The following is a 21,598-nucleotide window of genomic DNA, read 5'->3' on the forward strand; positions in this document are numbered from 1 at the left end:
ACTTGGTCAGAACGTTAAACTTGATTATCTATAGGTCAAGTTCAAATCTGGGTCAGGTGGGGTCAAAAACTAGGTCACTAGGTCATTCAAAGGAAAAGCTTGTTAACACTCTTGTGGCCGCATTTATGACTATATCTTCATGAAACTTAGTCAGAATGTTAATCTTGGTGATCTTTAGGTCAAGTTCGAATCTTGGTCATGTGGGGTCAAAAACTAGGTCACAGGGTCAAATCAAAGGAATAGCTATTTAATACTTTAGAGGCCACATTTATGACCATATCTTAATGAAACTTGGTCAGAATGTTAATCTTGATGATCTTTAGGTCAATAAGTCAGATGAGCGATACAGGGCTTTCATGGCCCTCTTGTTTGCATTTTCTGGTAGAGTCTTTCAAGCCGCACATTTTGCACCAGCCTGTGTCATTATACCATATTTCTTTCAATAGTTATTTAATTGGGATCAAATCAGTCATTGCAGAATCCCTATCAATAATTTATGCCAAAAACAGTTTTCATTCAAAGCATGTTATCAAAGTAAGTTTATCTTATTTGAAATGAACCAAAACAATCTATATACTAATAGCTGCTTTTGGCAGACTGCATTTTAAGGCTTGGGGAGGAATTTTAAAAATCCAAAACATGATATGTAAAGATAGAACATTTTAGCAGAGCAGTTTTCTACATATAATGCTTTAACCCAACTGAGCCAGAAAAAGTCATATAAAGATAGGACCTAAATCTTACTGATGTTATACAGTAGTGCAACAGCCATATTGCGCTATGTTACGATAGAAGATTCTGGTTTTGAAGGCCCGGTTTAACAGCCCAGTTTTTTTCCCAGTCAGTTCCCCGGGGAAAAAACTGACTAGTCAATTCTTTTAACTTCTGTTTGGTTGCCATTACTATTTAATATCTGTCAGGTGCAGGGAAGAAATTGACTGGTCAGTTCTTTCCCCCTTGCATATACTTGACCTATCAGGTGGGGAAAAAAATTGACCAGTCAGTTCTTTCCCCCCAAGCCAGTACTTGACCTGTCAGGTGGGTGAAGAAATTGGCTGGTCGGTTCTTTCCCCCCTAGTCAGTACTTGACTTGTCGGATGGGGAGAAGAAATTGACCAGTCAGTTCTTTCCCCCCAGCATATATTTGACCTATCAGGTGGGGGAAGAAATTGACTGGTCAGTTCTTTCCCCCCTAGCATATACATCACCTGTTAGGTGGGGGAAGAAATTGACTAGTCAGTTCTTTCCCCCCTTGCATAAACTTTACCTATCAGGTGGGGGAAGAAATTGACCTGTCAGTTCTTTCCCCCCTAGCCAGTACTTGACCTGTTGGGTGGGGAGAATAAATTGACCGGTTGGTTCTTTCCCCCTTAGCATATACTTGACCTATCAGGTGGGGGAAGAAATTGACCAGTCATTTCTTTCCCCCTAGCATATACTTGACCTATCAGGTGGTGGAAAAAATTGACTGGTCAGTTCTTTCTCCCCTAGCATTATACTTGAACTGTCAGGTGGGGGAAGAAATTGACTAGTCAGTTCTTTCTCCCCTAGCATTATACTTGAACTGTCAGGTGGGGGAAGAAATTGACTAGTCAGTTCTTTCCCTCCAAGCCAGTACTTGACCTGTCAGGTAGGGGAAGAAATTGACCAGTCATTTCTTTCCCCCTAGCATATACTTGACCTATCAGGTGGTGGAAAAAATTGACTGGTCAGTTCTTTCTCCCCTAGCATTATACTTGAACTGTCAGGTGGGGGAAGAAATTGACTAGTCAATTCTTTCCCCCCAAGCCAGTACTTGACCTGTCAGGTAGAAGAAGAAATTGGCCAGTCAGTTCTTTCCCCCCTATATATAGCTAGTACTTGACCTGTGGTGTGGGGGAAGAAATTGACTAGTCAGTTCTTTCCCCCCTAGTCAGTACTTGACCTGTCAGGTGGGGGAAGAAATTTACTAGTCAGTTCATTCCCCCCTATATATAGCTAGTACTTGACATGTGGTGTGGGGGAAGAAATTGACTAGTCAGTTCTTTTCCCCCCTAGCATATACTTGACCTGTCAGGTAGGGGAAGAAATTGACCAGTCAGTTGACTTTCCCCCAAGCATATACTTGACCTGTTAGGTGGGGGAAGAAATTGGCTGGTCAGTTCTTTCCCCCCAGCCAGTACCTGACCTGTCAGATGGGGAGAAGAAATTGACCATTCGGTTGTTTCCCCCCTAGCATATACTTGATCTATCAGGTGGGGGAAGAAATTGACCAGTCAGTTCTTTCCCTCCTATCCAGTACTTGACCTGTCAGGTTGGGAGAAGAAATTGACTGGTCAGTTCTTTCCCCCCTTGCATATACTTGACCTATCAGGTGGGGGAAGAATTGACTAGTCGGTTCTTTCCCCCCTAGCATATACTTGACCTATCAGGTGGGGGAAGAATTGACTAGTCGGTTCTTTCCCCCTTTGCATAAACTTTACCTATCAGGTGGGGGAAGAAATTGACCTGTCAGTTCTTTCCCCCCTAGCCAGTACTTGACCTGTTGGGTGGGGAGAATAAATTGACCGGTCGGTTCTTTCCCCCTTAGCATATACTTGACCTATCAGGTGGGGGAAGAAATTGACCAGTCATTTCTTTCCCCCTAGCATATACTTGACCTATCAGGTGGTGGAAAAAATTGACTGGTCAGTTCTTTCTCCCCTAGCATTATACTTGAACTGTCAGGTGGGGGAAGAAATTGACTAGTCAGTTCTTTCTCCCCTAGCATTATACTTGAACTGTCAGGTGGGGGAAGAAATTTACTAGTCAGTTCTTTCCCTCCAAGCCAGTACTTGACCTGTCAGGTAGGGGAAGAAATTGACCAGTCATTTCTTTCCCCCTAGCATATACTTGACCTATCAGGTGGTGGAAAAAATTGACTGGTCAGTTCTTTCTCCCCTAGCATTATACTTGAACTGTCAGGTGGGGGAAGAAATTGACTAGTCAATTCTTTCCCCCCAAGCCAGTACTTGACCTGTCAGGTAGAAGAAGAAATTGGCCAGTCAGTTCTTTCCCCCCTATATATAGCTAGTACTTGACCTGTGGTGTGGGGGAAGAAATTGACTAGTCAGTTCTTTCCCCCCTAGTCAGTACTTGACCTGTCAGGTGGGGGAAGAAATTTACTAGTCAGTTCATTCCCCCCTATATATAGCTAGTACTTGACATGTGGTGTGGGGGAAGAAATTGACTAGTCAGTTCTTTTCCCCCTAGCATATACTTGACCTGTCAGGTGGGGGAAGAAATTGACCAGTCAGTTGACTTTCCCCCAAGCATATACTTGACCTGTTAGGTGGGGGAAGAAATTGGCTGGTCAGTTCTTTCCCCCCAGCCAGTACCTGACCTGTCGGATGGGGAGAAGAAATTGACCATTCGGTTGTTTCCCCCCTAGCATATACTTGATCTATCAGGTGGGGGAAGAAATTGACCAGTCAGTTCTTTCCCTCCTATCCAGTACTTGACCTGTCAGGTTGGGAGAAGAAATTGACTGGTCAGTTCTTTCCCCCCTTGCATATACTTGACCTATCAGGTGGGGGAAGAATTGACTAGTCGGTTCTTTCCCCCCTAGCATATACTTGACCTATCAGGTGGGGGAAGAAATTGACCAGTCAGTTCTTTCCCCCCTAGCCAGTACTTGACCTGTCGGGTGGGGAGAATAAATTGACCGGTCGGTGTTTTCCCCTCTAGCATATACTTGACCTATCAGGTGGGGGAAGAAATTGACTAGTCATTTCTTTCCCCCCTTGCATATACTTGACCTGTCAGGAGGGGGAAGAAATTGGCCAGTCAGTTCTTTTCCCCCTTTATATAGCTAGTACTTGACCTGTGGTGTGGGGGAAGAAATTGACTGGTCAGTTCTTTTCCTCCCTAGCCAGTACTTGACCTGTCAGGTGGGGAAAGAATTTTACTAGTCAGTTCATTCCCCCTTATATATAGCTAGTTCTTGACCTGTGGTGTGGGGGAAGAAATTGACTAGTCAGTTCTTTCCCCCCTAGCCAGTACTTGACCAGTCAGATGGGAGAAGAAATTGACTAGTCAGTTCTTTCCCCCGTAGCATTTACTTGATCTGTCAGGTGGGGGAAGAAATTGACCAGTCAGTTGACTTTTCCCCTAGCATATACTTGACCTATCAGGTGGGGGAAGAAATTGGCCGGTCAGTTCTTTCCCCCCAGCCAGTACTTGACCTGTCGGATGGGGAGAAGAAATTGACCAGTCAGTTCTTTCCCCCCTAGCATATACTTGACCTATCAGGTGGGGGAAGAAATTGACCAGTCAGTTCTTTCTCTCCTAGCCAGTACTTGACCTGTCGGGTGGGGAGAAGAAATTGACCGGTCAGTTCTTTCCCCCCTTGCATATACTTGACCTATCAGGTGGGGGAAGAAATTGACTAGTCAGTTCTTTTCCCCCTAGCATATACTTGACCTATCAGGTAGGGGAAGAAATTGACCAGTCAGTTCTTTCTCTCCTAGCCAGTACTTGACCTGTCGGGTGGGGAGAAGAAATTGACCGGTCAGTTCTTTCCCCCCTTGCATATACTTGACCTATCAGGTGGGGGAAGAAATTGACTAGTCAGTTCTTTTCCCCCTAGCATATACTTGACCTATCAGGTAGGGGAAGAAATTGACCAGTCAGTTCTTTCCCTCCTAGCCAGTACTTGACCCATGGGGTGGGGAGAAGAAATTGACTGGTCGGTTCTTTCCCCCCTGGCATATACTTGACCTGTCAGGTGGGGGAAGAAATTGACTAGTCATTTCTTTCCCCCCTTGCATATACTTGACCTACCAGGTGGGGGAAGAAATTGACCTGTTAGTTCTTTCCCCCTTAGCATATACTTGACCTGTCAGGTGGGGGAAGAAATTGACTAGTCAATTCTTTCCCCGGGGAAAAACCTGACTGGGGAAAAAACTGACTGTTACACCGGTAGTAAGATTGTATGTCATTTTCATGTCAAAAAGCAGACATTCCACGATAGGTTTATTTGGCAATGTCAACTTCCACTGTTTTTTCAATAATTAGGTGATGAAAATGGACTAAGAAGTTCAGAGTGTGTGGCAGATATTGTATTATGCACTGGAATGTTGAACATTCATCTTGTTTAAATGTTTTAGAAAAAAGAGTGGAAGTTATTTAAAGTGAAGTAGACTTACTACCATCAGCAAATGATCTTGTAAGAGAAAAATCAAACCTTACTTTAACTGCATTTTAAAGCTAGTTGGAAACAAATCGGCAAAGATCCCTCTTTACGACACTCTTGAAGAAAGAATGGAAGAGTAAATTGCCTTTGTGTTCAACTGTCATCATCAGGATGATGAAGAAACAAATGTGGCTTGATTACGTGTCAGTGGCAGACCTTTTCCTATTAGTACTGGCTAATTACTCAAAGCGCAATGTTATATTCTACACAAATAATGTTAAAGAGCCAGTAATCACAATGAAACCAACCAACAGTGATTCACTTGCCATTGCAGATTAAGTAATTGTAAAGTCTATACATCTTTTCGTGGAATTTTGGAACACTTTGAAGGATATCTTGGAAATCAAGACTCTGAAATATACTTTGCCTCGCCGTTTTAGGATGGCATTCTGACTAACAGAAGCAACAAATATACACCTATCACCAATGATAAATCAATACCACTGAAAAAAGCTACATCAAGAAAAAAGCAGTTTTTATAATGCCTGAGGAGTTTCATACTAGAAAAGGAAAAGCAACGTCAGAAACATGGAATAAATGTGAAAAAAAGTTACAAGCTGTCAGATGCAGGGTATAAATCAGCAGATGGAAAGCCCAACATTGCTAGTTGGTTGAGCTAGTAGACTGTAGCAAATGCAGACAAAAATGTGACACAAAAGTAACAGCAGAACTAAGGCAACAACTCTTTAAATCAGTTTGGTCATTGGCAAGTTATGACAGACAGAAAGATGTTTGTACAGGTGTAGAAAAGACAGACACTAAAACATATCAAAGCCAAATCCAAAATGGAAACGGGTGTCAAGAAGAATTTCTTTCGAAATTGAAGATAAAAAGTGTTTTAGGAAAATGTCAGTTGATAAGGCATAATTATATTGATCATATGTTGAAGAACAAAAAGGGCAGACATTTTACAGGAAGTGATTAAAGAGGAAAACACACCCTTATTATGAAATTTTTCCAAGTAGAGTAGATGCAGTGAAAAAGCATATTGAATCTTTCCCACCCAGGTGCACATTATGTTCGAGAAGAGAAAAGGAGACAGTTCCTTGATTTGTATCTCACACTCTCACACTGCCTATATCTGGAGGAGTGAAAAAATTAAAACAAAGCCAGTTTTATTGGAAGGATACAGATTATTTTGTACCTAAGAAGGACCAGCATATGTAATCAGTAGCAAAAATTATGACTTATGAACAAAAGAATGCTTCTGACAAACCTAAGCAAAGAAGGAAGTGATCAAGAGAACTGAAAGCTGACGATAAACAGAAATGTGAATCTCAGTGTAATAGTCATGTAGTATGTTTTGATCTCCAGTCAGTGTTACATGTTCCATGTTTGGTAAGCCTGGTGTACTACATCTATAAGCACTGCCATACATTTTACAAACATTTAGCACCCTTTGCCTGGTCTGATGCAGATGCAAATAGAAGAGCACAAGAGGTAGTTACATCACCAGTCATTTCCACCAGAAATAGACCATGTAGTTCAGTACAAGTATATTTGTACTGTCAAACTGAGATATAGTTATTGAGATGGCCAGATGAGAAAATGGTATAAGGTACACTGACCTCATAGACTTTAAACACTATCAGAGTAACAATATGAAGGAACAAAGGTACAGAAACAGGAACCAAGGTTCTCTGGTCATAATTGTTTAGATATACTAAGTAGGAACCAGAGGTGTGTTTTTCAAATTTAATTTTAATGATGAATAATGAAAAAACTGAAAATATTTCCCTTCAGAAGACAACAAGCAAATACTGTTGTATCTCTGCTAATGAAGTATCATTCAAAGCTACTTATTTCTGACGCAAAGAAAAAGCATCTCTTGCAACTATGCAAGGGTGGTAATATTCCTGAATAATTCCATGTATTACAAGGCTTTATTTTATGCTCTTCTATGAAATACTGAAATTTATCAGTGAAATAAAATTGATATTTTCACTGTTTCAAACAGTGAAAATATCATTTTTATTTTTCGCTGGTACGGAACTACACTTGAATGCGAAGTAGTATGAATTATAGATGATAGAAAGTTCCTTGCAAAGTACTCTTAAGAAAAGGTACAGATGTGTAAAAATAATAACAGGATAATAAATATTTACATTCTATCTTAATAAAATGTAACGTAACACAACACGAGTCTGAACATTTTTGATGTTTATTTACACAGTAGAATATTTCGTACATAACTTTCATAATTCATTTTGTAACTTCTAAAGTCTGATTTTAACAAGTGTCATATCTAAAACCTAACTTAATCTTAATATATATGAGACCCATTTCCTAGGTCTCAGTCCGGACAACCGGCCTACACCTGGTCTGTCCTAGACCCTTTCTCTCTCAGAGATATCTAAAACAGCAGTATATAGCAATTCTCTAACATAAGTTATATGCACTGTCTGACAATTTGGCGTATAAAACGTGTGGGTTTGATATAATAAACAATTACATAAATGCACCATATATCAACTTGACAGGATGTACTTGTTATATGTCCGCTGATGTACTTCTGACCTTATTTGACAAGTTAAACAAATAAAATAATATTTGATTATTTTACAAAAATGTGAAAGAAATCAGAAAACGTATAAAATAGAATTCTTGACAGTTTTTCTACAAAGATATCCTGATGTCATGACATTATAATATCATGATGTGATGCACGTGACGTTGCGCGGACAAACTGGGTATAATTTGTTAAAACCATTAAAACGCATAAAATAAATAGAAAATTTGTTTGTTTCAATGTAAGATCGAAATATATTTCACTCGTGAACACAATAATTTACATTTTCACTCGTATCTGTGCCACTCGTGAAAATATTGCATTATAGTGTTCACTCAGTGAAATATATTTTGATCTTACACTAAAACAAACAAATATCCTCTGTTTACTTAAAAGCATTAAAGCAGTACCAGAGATTGTTTACCAGAACCACATGCAGTTCAAGATTCAAGCAATGATTCCGATAGTTACTTAACACTTATTCAGATAAATTTACAACTACATTTTGAATGCGACTGACAATGTGGTTCCCAGTTGTGTGACAATAATGATAGATAATACATAGATTACAGTCATAAACAAGTGTATCAAACTTTATATCTCTATAAATGCAGTGTTTATATTTCATAACATTACATTAATGTATTATGAAATACATAAAGCACATTGACTAAAACGTTGTAGATGATTCTTTAAGGGGACGCATATTGCTACATTCACAGTTCATACAGAAATGCGGAAGGGGTGCATATTCAAGAAATCGATGGTGGGAAAATAAAAAACATATTCCTAAACTGATATAATACTTATCGACACCTGTAATATTCAGTTTTTTGTGGATAAGGATGTGGTACTATGAATGTAATAGGAAAACAGAGGTCTTTGTGAAAGTACATTCAACACAAAATATTAAGCTTTTGTATAAGGAAAAAACAGGTTTTTTACAATAACAGTGTTCCAAATAATGTTGAAGGGATGAGATTTTCTTTCTAACACACCTGGTTTGCTTAAACATGTAAAAATTTAACGCCACGTCATTCAGCTCGGATGGACGCCATATTTCTCATTGATAAAAATGTAAACAAAAAAAATCAGAGTGGGACTAGCATTGCAAGGGCATAACATGACATTCTACACAATGAATACCTTAGAACAGATATCTAAGATGCTACACAGGTCAGGCGGGTTAAATGCATAATGGCGATCACTAGAAATTCATCTTGAAAAGGTGGTTAATTTTAGTTTATTTACATGGTTTTTAATTTTCCCACGACTTCTCGGCGATTCACTGCAAATGTATTATTGCGCCGGACGAAAGGTAACTCTAATAAACAACGGGAGACAACTTAGGTGTCAGCACGTGTACGATTTTTAAAAAAACATGTCGATGATTATAATTTCTTATCAAATGATGAATCCTATTCAGATATTCGTCTTTAAAATTAGAAAATTATTAATTTCTGTGGACATTTGTCAAAAAATATTACTTACATTGGACTACTTTGCGCATCAAACTGGTTTCCGCTTCAGTTGTGAGGCACTTCCGTTATACTTTTTGACAACAATAACAAAACACAAAATGAATCATAAAGTCACTTATAAACCGACTGCTACTTAAATCAGTGTAAGTAAAGTTGTTGTTACAACATTATACATGTTCGTTACGTTATGAGATAAAGTTTATCTTGAACTGCATAATCCATTAATTACGTTTAGATGATATTGCATTTACAACTTATTGGACCCCATTTTTTTTACGTGAATGACAGCATTCTCGTGCAACTCTTGCAAACAGAGTTATGAAAAGTATGGTGGAGAATTGAAGGACTAATTATAAATGACATTAAAGTGAGGATAACTGTATATTCGTCCAGTTTTGATCATTGACATGCCTGCTGTGTATTAGTAACTTTTGTGAACAAGATTAGAATGTTACGTTTGCACACATACACATTGATTGGACCTCTCAACCAAATTTCATACCTTATTTTAGGGATTTTTAAGACAATACATTTTCAAAAGTTTGTTGAATGTGTTTTGATATTTAAGTGCATTGTAGTTCATGAATACCAAGTTAAAAATTAATAATGGCAACATTTCTAGGCCCTTATTGTAAGCCACTAGACTTCTGTAACGATAAATGTTTAATGTATTAAGGGGAATATACTCTTTAGTTTTGGAATGTGGCATTCCTTGACCACCGTATCTTTTCTTATGCACTACTTTATAAACAAACTAAATAATGTGTTTTAGCTTACATATGCGATATGAAAAGCAAGACAGTGACCATATTTCACATTCTTTCTTTAAATTAGAATCTGTAGGACATTGGTAAATGTTTGGACAAGGTGAAGCACTATTATTTTCGCATCAAAAAGTATTAATTGTTGACTTTGAATGTACACAGTAAGTCTTATGTAATTCAACAATAACTTTCTTGTTTCAGTTTTCTCATTTTTATTTTATTGAGCAATCCTTTGTGTACTTATAACAGTTGAAACAGTATCCATTTCATGTACCAAAACCTTGTACTTTTTTGCAGGTAAATTTTATCATACCCCACCCACTTTTTTCTAATTTCAAAGTATGCGTCCCCTTAATACATGATAAGACAGTCTAATAAGAGCTAAATGGAGATATATACATATAGGCTATTTGTGACTTGAAAAGTGTTAAGCTAAGACAAAGAATGCATCATGCCATAAGAATCTATGTTTTTATAGAATATATTTGAATGCCAAAAAATTTTGCATATGCTAGAAGATTCTATTGCTTTATAGAATGTTTTCAACACTAACAAAAACTATGACATGCAACATCTTCACCAGCTATCAATTTATAGCATGTTCTGGCTCAGTATTGTTTCGAAAGTTTTAGTAGAATTGTACATGCCAAAACTAGATATCTTTCAATAGAATGTTTTAGTTATTCAAATGTTTGTAAATAAATGGACTTTTAGTTGTGCCAAAACAAGTTTTTTGAATTTGACCTAATTTACTAAAGATATAAACAAAATATATATATCCTGTATTAAATAATAATAAAGTAAATAAAACCATAGTTTCGATATCTCAAAAAACCGTACTATTAAAAAGAAAAGAGAAAAAAACACTCTCCTGTAAAATTTCAAAAAATGCACATAGCAGGTTCTGGCACTTACCCCTCGAAATGTTGACTTCACTTCAGTTTTCCGTAGAAAGTGCCGGCTGCGCAGAAATATGCACATAAAAACTACAGGAATTTCCTTTAAAGGGCCAAAATTTGCTTTGTGAACACGATAGAGACACCTTTTTGCAATCAACTTTAATCAAACTTGCACACAATTTGTATTGGCATAATATCTCGGTTCCTTTCGAAAAATGGCCAGATCCCTTCACGGATTCCAGAGTTATAGCCCCCTCAAAGGTCCAAAATTTGCTATTTTGGCTTTTGCAGCCATATAGAGACTTCATTTATGGTTTGATTTGATACAAAGTTGCAAAATTTCTTCAGCAACAATAAATCTCGGATTCCAAGATGAATCTGTCAGATCCAGTCATAGGTTCTGGAGTTATTTTATATCTGATTACCTCCCCAGATTTTAATCAAAATGGATTTTTATCAGTAAGTACTTATAGGACTCATTTGAAATTTCATTATTGTCGTTAGTTGGACTGAGACAATCAGGGTAGATAACTATAGACTGATTTTATGTCAAATTACCTCCCTTTGTTTCAAATTAAAATGGGTGTATCCCAGTAACCAATGAAGATACTGATTTGAAATGTCATTTATGCCATCAGATGGACTCGGACAATCAGGGTAGATAACTTTTGACTGAATTTATGACAAATTACCTCCCTTTTTAATATAAATGAATATACCTTAGCAGCATCTAATGAGATTGGTTTAAGTCTTCCAGGGTAAGGAATAGTCCTGCTAGTACAAAATGCAGCATTTGAGCCTAGGACCCTCAAACTTGGTATGGAGATTGGCCCTGACAAGTACGTGACCCATAGGTCAAAAGGGACTGTTACAAGAAAATATTTATCCTGATGATATTTAATGTGTATGCCTATGTCAAAACTTGATCTTCTCATTAAGAGAAATGGTACTCAGATGAGCGATATAGGGCCATCATGCTGGTATATAAGCTATTAATACAGTTGAACTTCATTAGCTCAAACACCACTTTTAGCTCGAACTCACCATCAGGTTCCTGCAAAATTTCTTTTGTAATGTATATTGTTCCAATGTTTGAACTATCAATAACTCGGATTAATTTTCCCTGTCCCGTTGAGTTTGAGCGAACAAAATTTGACTGTAAAATACATTGTAATAAATTTTTGTCATCCTACTCTACAGTAAGGCAAGCTGCAATAATTGGACACTAACCTTACAATGCAAAAAAATACAGATCATAATTATACCTTATAATACTAACATGTATTTTTTTTTCACTGTAAATCAGTTTGATACACATTGTTTTTGAAAATTGTTGAAAAAGACATTAAACCCGAACACACACACACACACACATTGTTTTTATTAGTTATATTAAGTCAGTCTTCAGCTTTTTACATTGTGTTTGGTTTACAAATTCAGAATTTCACAAATAACTCCAGTGTTAGGACAGGGAATGTTCTCCTAAAGTTGATTATTATATTCTAGCATCATGTACATTTTAATAGAATTGGAAAATGAATCTTCGTCAGTGAAGCAACTAATGTACAGAATACTGTCAGTACCGCACCAACAGATAGCATCTGGACTTGACAGGTCTTTCAACACAATATTGCCTCTGCTTAAGTCACCAGATATATGTTGTATGTTACCATTGTCTTTTTCGCTCACTAAGATGGATCCATCATTTAACATTACAAGACCTCTAGGAGTGGTCAGGTCACTATATCTGCCTGTTGGTTCCCCCTCCCAGTTAAACCTTAAAACTTCATACATTCTTGCCTCGGAGACATATATAGAGTGACTATTTGATGTGACATGATATGGAGCAACGAAGTAAAGACTGTCACCCTCTGAATCATCTGTGATTGTTGCCAGTACTTTTCCCTTCAAGTCAATGATTTGTACTTTGCGTGGATTACTGAATGTTACAACAAGTTTCTCTTGGTAACAACTTATACCACAGCAGTATCCGTCAACCTTGAGTTTGTGTTTCTTTGCAAATTTGTTTGGAATGGCACATATAAATTGAACTGTTTCCTTGTCAGACAGGGTGACAGCAACTTGATTATTGGTTACCATGGTGACATCCATCGGAGCAGTATCTAGTTGTAGATGATCAGTTATGGACTTGCTGTTCAGATTAACCATTTTAATTGACTTGTTATTGCTGTCTGTGAGAACCAGTCTGGAAGGGGTAAGGAGAACCATTCCTGTTACCCAGCATCCTTCTTTATCTTTTGGTGTCTTCACATAGATATCTCCTTGATTTGAAAACCTTGGTAATGTTACAGAAGGAGGAGGAGGTCCTGGTAGTTCTTTCTTTTTATGTGTTATAGTGCCTAAAGATTTTTCTTCTTGAAGAGAGGAGATTATAGCTGGACTTGGTAGAAAACAGAATTCTGTGACATTTTTTGGTGATGGTAGCTGTAAAAGCCTTTTCTCTTGATCCCTGATCAATTTTTCAGCAGATTTGAGTTCAATAAAGAGTCTGGCTGCTTGTTTGGAGTCTCTTAGTTGTTTGATAGTGTCAGATGATGCTTCAATAGACTTTGTGATATCATTGCATGTTTTTTCTGCTCTTTTCAGTATTGTATTATTCTCTTTTTGTAGATCCTTTGCTCTTTCTATAGCTTTCTTTTCCAGTTCATCAATTCTCTGATTTATCTCTTGTCTGAAGCTCTTTATCTCAGCAAGAACATCTTTCAAGGACTTTGTAGATTTGCTAAGCTTTTCCTTTAGTTCTGCTGTTGCTTTCTTGTATCTTTCAGTCACCTTCTCTAGGTCCTTTAAGGTTTCTTTGCTTTCTAGGCTCTTCTTAGATATGTCAGGTATATAGTCGACTTGGCAAGATGTTCGTGTGTGGTCTAGTGTGACACATACATTGCATAGAAGTGTTTCATGGTCATGGCAGAAGAACTTGATAATTTCTTGCTTGTGTTCAGGGCAGGGCGTTGGAAGGTCATTAGATTGATCAGCATTAGCAGGTTCTGATGGAACTCGAAGAGTTTGTGGCATGTTGTTTTCATCCAATAGAATATGATATCGGGTGGGTTTGGTCATTCTGTGATTTTTAAAACAAGATTCACACAGGTGCTCTTCACAGTCTTTGCAGAACCCGAAAGCTGGAAGTCGGCGGTCGACTAAGTCACATGGTTGACAAAAAATTTCATAGTCTTCCATGCAGCCTCGTGACAATGTGGGAGAAGATTGGCTTTCAGCTTGTCTCCCTGATAACGCCATCTTTTATCTGGAATACAAAATACCTGTATGATGAATCATCGTAAATTCACAGTAAACACGTGCATTATTTCGTCAAGGGCAGACACTTGGCTAGAACCACCAACCTTCCACAGGCCAGCTGGATGGCTTCCTTTGAAGAATTCAACACCCCGAGTGAGGCTCAAACCCACATCAGTGAGGGGGCCAGTGATTCAATGTCAGCTTCCTTAACCACTCGTTCACAGAGGCCCGAGGACATGTTGAATTCTACTATACCAGTTGTTTAAGGTTCATGTAAAGTGGTTTGACACCACTCCTCAGGCCAAGTTCTACACATGTTGTCTACTTTGTAGAACATTAATTCTTCATAACTTGTAATGTATAAATGTAAAAGTTTGCAACATGGAAATATTCATGAAGTTTGCAAAATTCATAAAATCTGTCAAAATATTAGCCAGCCTAAATTCCCACATTCCCCAAGATGTGTCAAATAAAGATAAACAAGCAAATTCGATGAATTGGTATCCCCCGCCGAAAGGGTTTGTGGTGAGGAATGGCAAAAAGATAAATCCGGCAAAAAGTTAAGGATGTTAATAAGAAGCAAATAATTTCTTTAGTCAAAATCAATTTAACAGAAAACAAATGTTTAATTAAAGAGTACACAATAAATGTATGATACTTTGATCCGGACTAAAGAATTTATTTTGAATGGGATATGCTTACTGTAATAAGCTTAGCTTTTAAAATTACATGCAGTTAATTGAAATGTGAGCTTGAAGTTTAACTGGAATGAAATATTGTCTTTGAGTGGTTTGGCACCAGGTGTTGCTGTTTTACATGTACATTTGAACTTAAAAGATCAGATGTCCTTAAGAGAACACAGATAAGATATCTTGAACATGGCTGAGGGCAAGGTTTGTGCAGTCACAACTTAACATGTTGAAGGTTTGAACATTTAAAAAAAAAAAAAAAAGGATGGAAATATATATATCTATATATAGATATATGTATATATTTATTTTTTTAGGGGGTGGGGGTGCAGGGGAACGGGAGAGGAAACAAAATTTCACATGCTGATTATAAATATTGATTGAAAATTAAAAATGAAAAAAAAAAAGGTAAAAGGGTTAAGTTGGAGTGGGGGAGGGGGGCAGAGGATGCATGATCAGTGGTGGGCATGACTGGGTGGAGAAGTGAGGTGGGGGAATAGTACAACTTGGAAGGTTTGAAAAAAATCTAAAATAAAAAAAAATTTGGGAGGGGGGGGGGGGTGACCAAGGCAAGTGGGTGACCAGGTGTGGGTGCGCAACTTCACATGTTTATAATAAATGTTCACAGAAAAGAATGAAAGAAATTTAATGAAATTCTGCCAAATGGTAAGTTTGTTATGTACAAATATGTGGATTTTTAGACAATTAAAGGGCAATAACTCTGAAGTTACAAAAAGAAATCCGTAAAAAATTGTCTGTGCACAACCACATTATAGTGCTCTAAATTCTGTTAAAGTTTCATAGTTCTAGGTCAAAGATATCAAAAGTTATGATGCAGAAATTGGCATATCTATAGATCTATAGTACCCTATATAGATAACACTAGAAACTTCTAAGGGCCATAACCCTGGTGTTACTTGGGCAATCTGTCTGAAACTTGATGGGCCCCATAACCTCATAGTGGTGAACATGTATATGAAGTTTGTTTGAAAAAAATCTAAAATAAGGAATGAATTTTTTTTTTTTTTTGAGGGGGGGGGGGGGGGGTCGGGGGATGGGGGGAGGTGTGTGATCAAGGTAAGGGGGCGACCAGGTGTGGGTACACAACTTCACATGTTTACAATAAATGTTCATGGAAAAGAATGAAAGAAATTTAATGAAATTCTACCAATGGTAAGTTTGTTATGTACAAATATGTGGATTTTTATACAATTAAAGGGCAATAACTCTTAATTTACAAATAAATCCAAATGAAATTGTGTGTACACAACCACATTATGGTGATCTAAATTCTGTTTAAGTTTCATAGTTCTAGGTCAAATATATCAAAAGTTATGATGCAGAAATTGCCATATTTATAGTACCCTATATAGTTAACACTAGAAACTTCTAAGGGCCATAACTCTGGTGTTACTTGGGCAATCTGACTGAAACTTGACGGGCCACAAGAACTCATTGTGGTGAACATGTATATGAAGTTTTAAATAAATATTCCCAACCATTTCCTAGATATGGCTCCGGACGGACGGACGGACGGAAAGACAGACGGAAGGACGGACGGACGGACGGACGGACAACGCCAAAACTATATCCCTCCGACTTTCGTCGGGGGATAACAAAGTTGGCTTCGTTACTTCAAATTTCAGCATTACACTAATATTCCTGCGCATGAAATGCCCATAATCGGCAGTTCGCAAACTTTTTGACTACCATGAGTATATCTACTTACACGTATATCAAGTTATACTGAACAAATAAGACCACAGAAGTTGATGTGTTTGGAAATATGGGGAGGTGATAAACTACTTGACCTTGACATGAACCTTATATATGCTTATACACTTAATATATAAAAAAGCCCCTCTTTAAACTTCAGTGGTTTTGATTATAATCTGAGTTTATTGGTAACTATTTAAAATGTTCAAAAATAAAGACAAAATATCATAACTGTATACATTTGTGTGTAACATTTAATTTATTTGGACCTTTATTTTTTTGGTGATTTTCATTTTCCCATTCACATAAAACCATGAATATTTATAATAATTGGAAGTAATAGCAAAAAAGTACATTTTCTTAATAAGCTACTTATGTGTTTTCATGTTGATATAAAGCATTTTCTAATTTCCTTAAACTATCACAGTAGCTATAATGAAAACATGTTCATAAATTGAAATATGCCTGTTAAGATACATCTAGATATTTTAATAGTTCTAAATTCTGTTCATAAATTGGTAAATATTACAACAATTTAACAAGAGGGCCCTGAAGGCCCTATATCGCTCAGCTGAGCTACTGACCTAAAGGTCAAATCATCAAGATTAACATTCTGACCAAGTTTCATTAAGATATGGTCATACATGTGGCCTCTAGAGTGTTAACTAGCTTTTCCTTTGATTTCATCTAGTGACCTAGTTTTTGACGCAACATGACCAAGATTCGAACTTGACCTAAAGATCATCAAGGTTAACTTTCTGACCAAGATTCATGAAGATAAGTCATAAATGTGGCCTCTAGAGTGTTAGTAAGTTTTTCCCTTGATGTTTTGACCTGATGACCTAGTTTTTGACCCCACTTGACCCAGATTTGATCTTTTCCCGAAGATTATCAAGATTAACATTTTTACCAAGTTTCATAGAGATATTGTCATAACTCTAAAGTGTTAACAAGCATTTCCTTTGATTTGACCCCATGACCTAGTTTTTGACCCCACCTGACCCAGATTTGAACTTCACCAATAGATCATCAAGATTAACGTTCTTACCAAGTTTCATAGAGATTTTCCTTTGATTTGACCTCATGACCTAGTTTTTGACCCATCCTGACCCAGATTTGAAGTTCACCTATAGGTCATCAAAATTAACATTCTGACCAAGTTTAATTAAGATACAGTCATAAATGTGGCCTATAGAGTGTTAACAAGCTTTTCCTTTGATTTGACCAGGTGACCTAGTTTTTGACCCTATATGACCCAGATTCAAAATTGACCTAAAGAGCATCAAGATTAACATTCTGACTAAGTTTAATGAAGGTACAGTCATAAATGTGGCCTCTACAGTGTTAACAAGCTTTTCCTTTGATTTTGACCTGGTGACCTAGTTTTTGACCCCAGATGAACCAGTATCAAACTCTTCCAAGATTTTATTGAGGTTAACATTCTGACCAAGTTTCATTAAGATTGGGCCATAATTGTGACCTCTAGAGTGTTAACAAGCTTTTTCTTTGATTTGACCTGATGACCTAGTTTTTGACACCAGAGTAATATTCTGACCAAGTTTCATTAAGAATGGGCTAGAGTGTTAACAGTCAAATTGTTGACGACGGATGATGGATGACGACGGACAAAGGGCGATCACAAAAAGCTAAAAATGCACAATACAGGATTTCTGAAATCAGATTAAACAAGGAAAATAACTCTTGTTTACTCAACATGTGATACAAAGATATATGTAAGCTAACCCTCTCCAACTCCCAATCCCCCCCCCCCACCCCACCCCTTTCCCTACTTAAAAAGCTTCCTTTGCAGTAAAAAAATATTTAACAAAAACAAGGTAGATCATAAATTGTGCATTAAATGTTTTAGTATAGTTAAATATCTTCAAAAATGTTTGGTTCAAGGTCATTTAGTGTAGATCATTCATAATTATGTTATTGAAGTGTGAATTTTGATACTTTTCAATTCCACAAAGTACAGTTTAAACCAATAAATTAAGGTCCACATACATGATACTTTTGTATACGCAATGAGTTCACCTTATATTCTATATTTATATGACATAAGTATAAACAAGTAATAAATTAACTTACTTATTAAAATTTTCTCCAAGAAGTCATATTAACATGTATAGTATGTAAAAACACTGATAGCGCTATAAATTAAAGATTGACTGATCAACAACCTTTTAAAATAAATTTGGTATTAATTGCAGGTAGAGTCTATATTCTTTATACTTCCAGTTGATCAATACTTTGTTTTAACATGCTACTACTATTAAAAATACAAGGAAGAATTAATTGAAATTTGATATTTACCGGTACTGCAGTATAGTCAGATTCAAAGTATGACCTTTTCGATAAGCCTTAAATTGGCACTGTGGGTCAAAGGTCAAGGTAACAAATTGAGCTAAAAGGTCAAAACTATCCATCATGTTTTGTGCCCTGGAGCATAACTAAATAAACATGCATGGTATTGAGAAAAATGTACTTGTTATCCAAATTTCACTGCATCCATCGACAGTGTGTTAATTAATTCAGCTAGTTTTCTGTTGCTTTACAGAATAGAAGTAGTGTCCTGGGTAAATTATATAAGTATTGCCAAATTGATAACATTTATAAATGTGTCTAACAGATACTTGTAAAATTTCTAGTCAAAATGTACTTTATGATATTATTCTGTTCTATGCAGCGATTTCAAGTGGCATGTGTCATAAATTGTTGACATCACTTCCGTTGTATCATAACCATACTAACACCATAGGTTTTCTCTGTAAACCTCTAGTGAGGTTCGATAACCAAGCCAGTTATGATCAGTGTCTCCACAGTTTACTGCCCTTGAATTAATCAAAATTCAGAAATTCAATTTCAAAGTATCCGTTCAGTGATTTTCAGCAGAGTTATGGCCCTTGATTTGTTGTATTTTACAGTGTTTACACTACATGCTTTATACAATTGGGCTGAATTTCACCAAACTTCAGAAGTGATCAGTATGAAGTGTAGTTGTGCATATAATTGGTATGTCCAGGTTTAATGATTTCCAGTGGCATTCTGACCCTTGATATGTCAGATTCTATGATGTCTGTGCTATTTCTCCAGTACCACTGGTTGGAAGTTCACCACATTTTACAGGAGTGATCAGTGCCTAGCCTAGTTGTGTGTAATGTAAGGATGATGTGATTCAGGGACTTTTATTGGAGTTGTGACCCTTAATTTGCGGCATTTTACTATGTCTGCATGTTAAGTGGTGGGAGACAGACATTTTTCCTGAAAAACTGTCTCTAGTTTTTCTTTAATCTCAATCAGACTTGTACAGAAGATGTATTTCTGTATACGGTAATCTATGTTAAGTTCAATAACCAGCCACTGTGAATAAATTTCACTGCAGTAAAGCCCTTGAAATAGTCAAAAATGAAACTGGAAAAAAATGAGTTAGTAACTAAAGAATTGTTTGATTTTATCCATATTTATAAAGAAAATGTTTCACTATAAAGTCTAGGTCATATTCCATAACCAGCTGATCCAGACAACATTTTCAGAGTTATGGTTCCTGAATCTGTCCAGATTGCAAAAACATGACAGTGTTATACTGTAAAAGCAGAAATTTTTGCGAGGGCTTAATTTCGCTATATTCCCGAGGCACTACATCTCGCGAAAATTAATCCTTGCATAAATATTCACCATTAGTATAATTCTAATTCAAGCAGGATACCATTTTTACAGTTTTCGAATATTAAACCTTGCGAACATACTTAAAATTTCAAATTCATGAAATTTTGACCCCGCGAAGATATGTGCCGTTTACAGCAGCAGAGATTTTTGAAAGTAATTTGCTGTGACAGACAGATGTAATGACCTTAGTAATCCTGTTTCTTTTGAAGAATAAAATAGAATGTAACTTTTGTTATTGTAAAGTTTTTGTTTTTTATTTCAGAGAGCTTGTTGAGGCAGGTATTATACAGATGATCCCTCCATTTCTCCACAACAGACAGGAGAACAGAGGTACACTGGCCGAGGTTGCCTGGATATTAACATACCTCACCACAACGTAAGTTATTTTATAAGACATAGATCAGTGCTAACAAAAGCACTCTTCCTGCCAGGTCAGAGCTGTATTGCTTGTTTCAGCAGTAGAATTGTCCCTTAGAGCGCAAAGGTTAAGAGGGACTATTTCATGTCCGCTCCATAACTTTGGCTGCCACCAATATTATCAATATTTGCAACAAGTTTTTGTCATTACACGAACACCTGTCAATTACAAGATATTGGCCTCTAGGTCAAAAGTCAAGGTCGCATTTAGAAGTCACAGATTTTACGTCATTTATCTTGTTGAGTCAGTAACTATTTTATGCATCGTTGGATATTCAGATATCTTTGCAAAAACATTTAACATACTAGTAACTAGAAGATTTGTGATATGACATAATATTTGGTATTGGGATTTTAATATTACTTGGCACAAATGTTCACCATAATAAGATGATGAGTCATGCTCAACTTTCCGATGCCGAGCTTAAAGTTCAAGGTCACATTTGATGGTCAAAGGTTAACATGGCATGTACAGAGTCTGTTTCGTGTCCAGTCCAGAACTCTGCTATCCAGGGAAGGATTACAATTTTTTCCTCATAATCAGGTGTTATCATGTGCAATGCCAGACCCCTTGCTCAAAGGGCAAGGTCTCACTTGGAGGTCACAGGTCAAGGTATTTTCCCTGTCCAGTTCATAACTCCTTCATCCATTGAGGGATTTGATTATTACTTGGTACAAATGATCCCCATGAGTCAACATGGCACGCACAAAACCCATATCCCTAGCTAAAAGGTCAAGGTTAAGTCGGAGGTCCAAGGTCAAAAGGTTTTTTTTTTTCCTGTTTGGTCATCTATCAAGATATTTTAATATTACTTGACACAAATGTTCCCTATAATGAGATGGTGTGTCATTATGCAACAGTCAGATCCTAAGCTTAGAGGTCAGGGTCACTGTGGAAGGTCAAAGTTCAGAAGGGTTTTCTTGCTGTTCAGTCCATAACTCTGTCATCTATAAAAGTATTTTGGTGTCATTTAGCACAAA

General features: G+C 36.9%; 2 protein-coding genes across 2 annotated transcripts in view; one reads left to right on the forward strand and one right to left on the reverse strand.

Moving 5' to 3' along the window:
• Positions 1 to 21,598, forward strand: part of LOC123533630 (uncharacterized) — a 44,352-nt gene that overhangs the window by 15,267 nt on the left and 7,487 nt on the right. The window contains exon 7 of the mRNA XM_045315358.2: positions 20,463 to 20,576. Within this exon, the coding sequence (XP_045171293.2) occupies positions 20,463 to 20,576 (114 nt within the window). The remainder of the gene's footprint in view (positions 1 to 20,462; positions 20,577 to 21,598) is intronic.
• On the reverse strand, positions 12,230 to 18,864 carry LOC123533628 (E3 ubiquitin-protein ligase TRIM71-like). Its single transcript, XM_053519277.1, has 2 exons — positions 18,623 to 18,864; positions 12,230 to 14,133 (listed from the first exon to the last, which is right to left on the reverse strand). Exon 2 carries the CDS (start codon positions 14,124 to 14,126, stop codon positions 12,348 to 12,350), a length of 1,779 nt encoding a protein of 592 aa, XP_053375252.1. The 5' UTR covers positions 14,127 to 14,133; positions 18,623 to 18,864; the 3' UTR covers positions 12,230 to 12,347.

Source organism: Mercenaria mercenaria, chromosome 12, assembly GCF_021730395.1.
Source record: "Mercenaria mercenaria strain notata chromosome 12, MADL_Memer_1, whole genome shotgun sequence".
Lineage (NCBI taxonomy): Eukaryota > Metazoa > Mollusca > Bivalvia > Venerida > Veneridae > Mercenaria > Mercenaria mercenaria.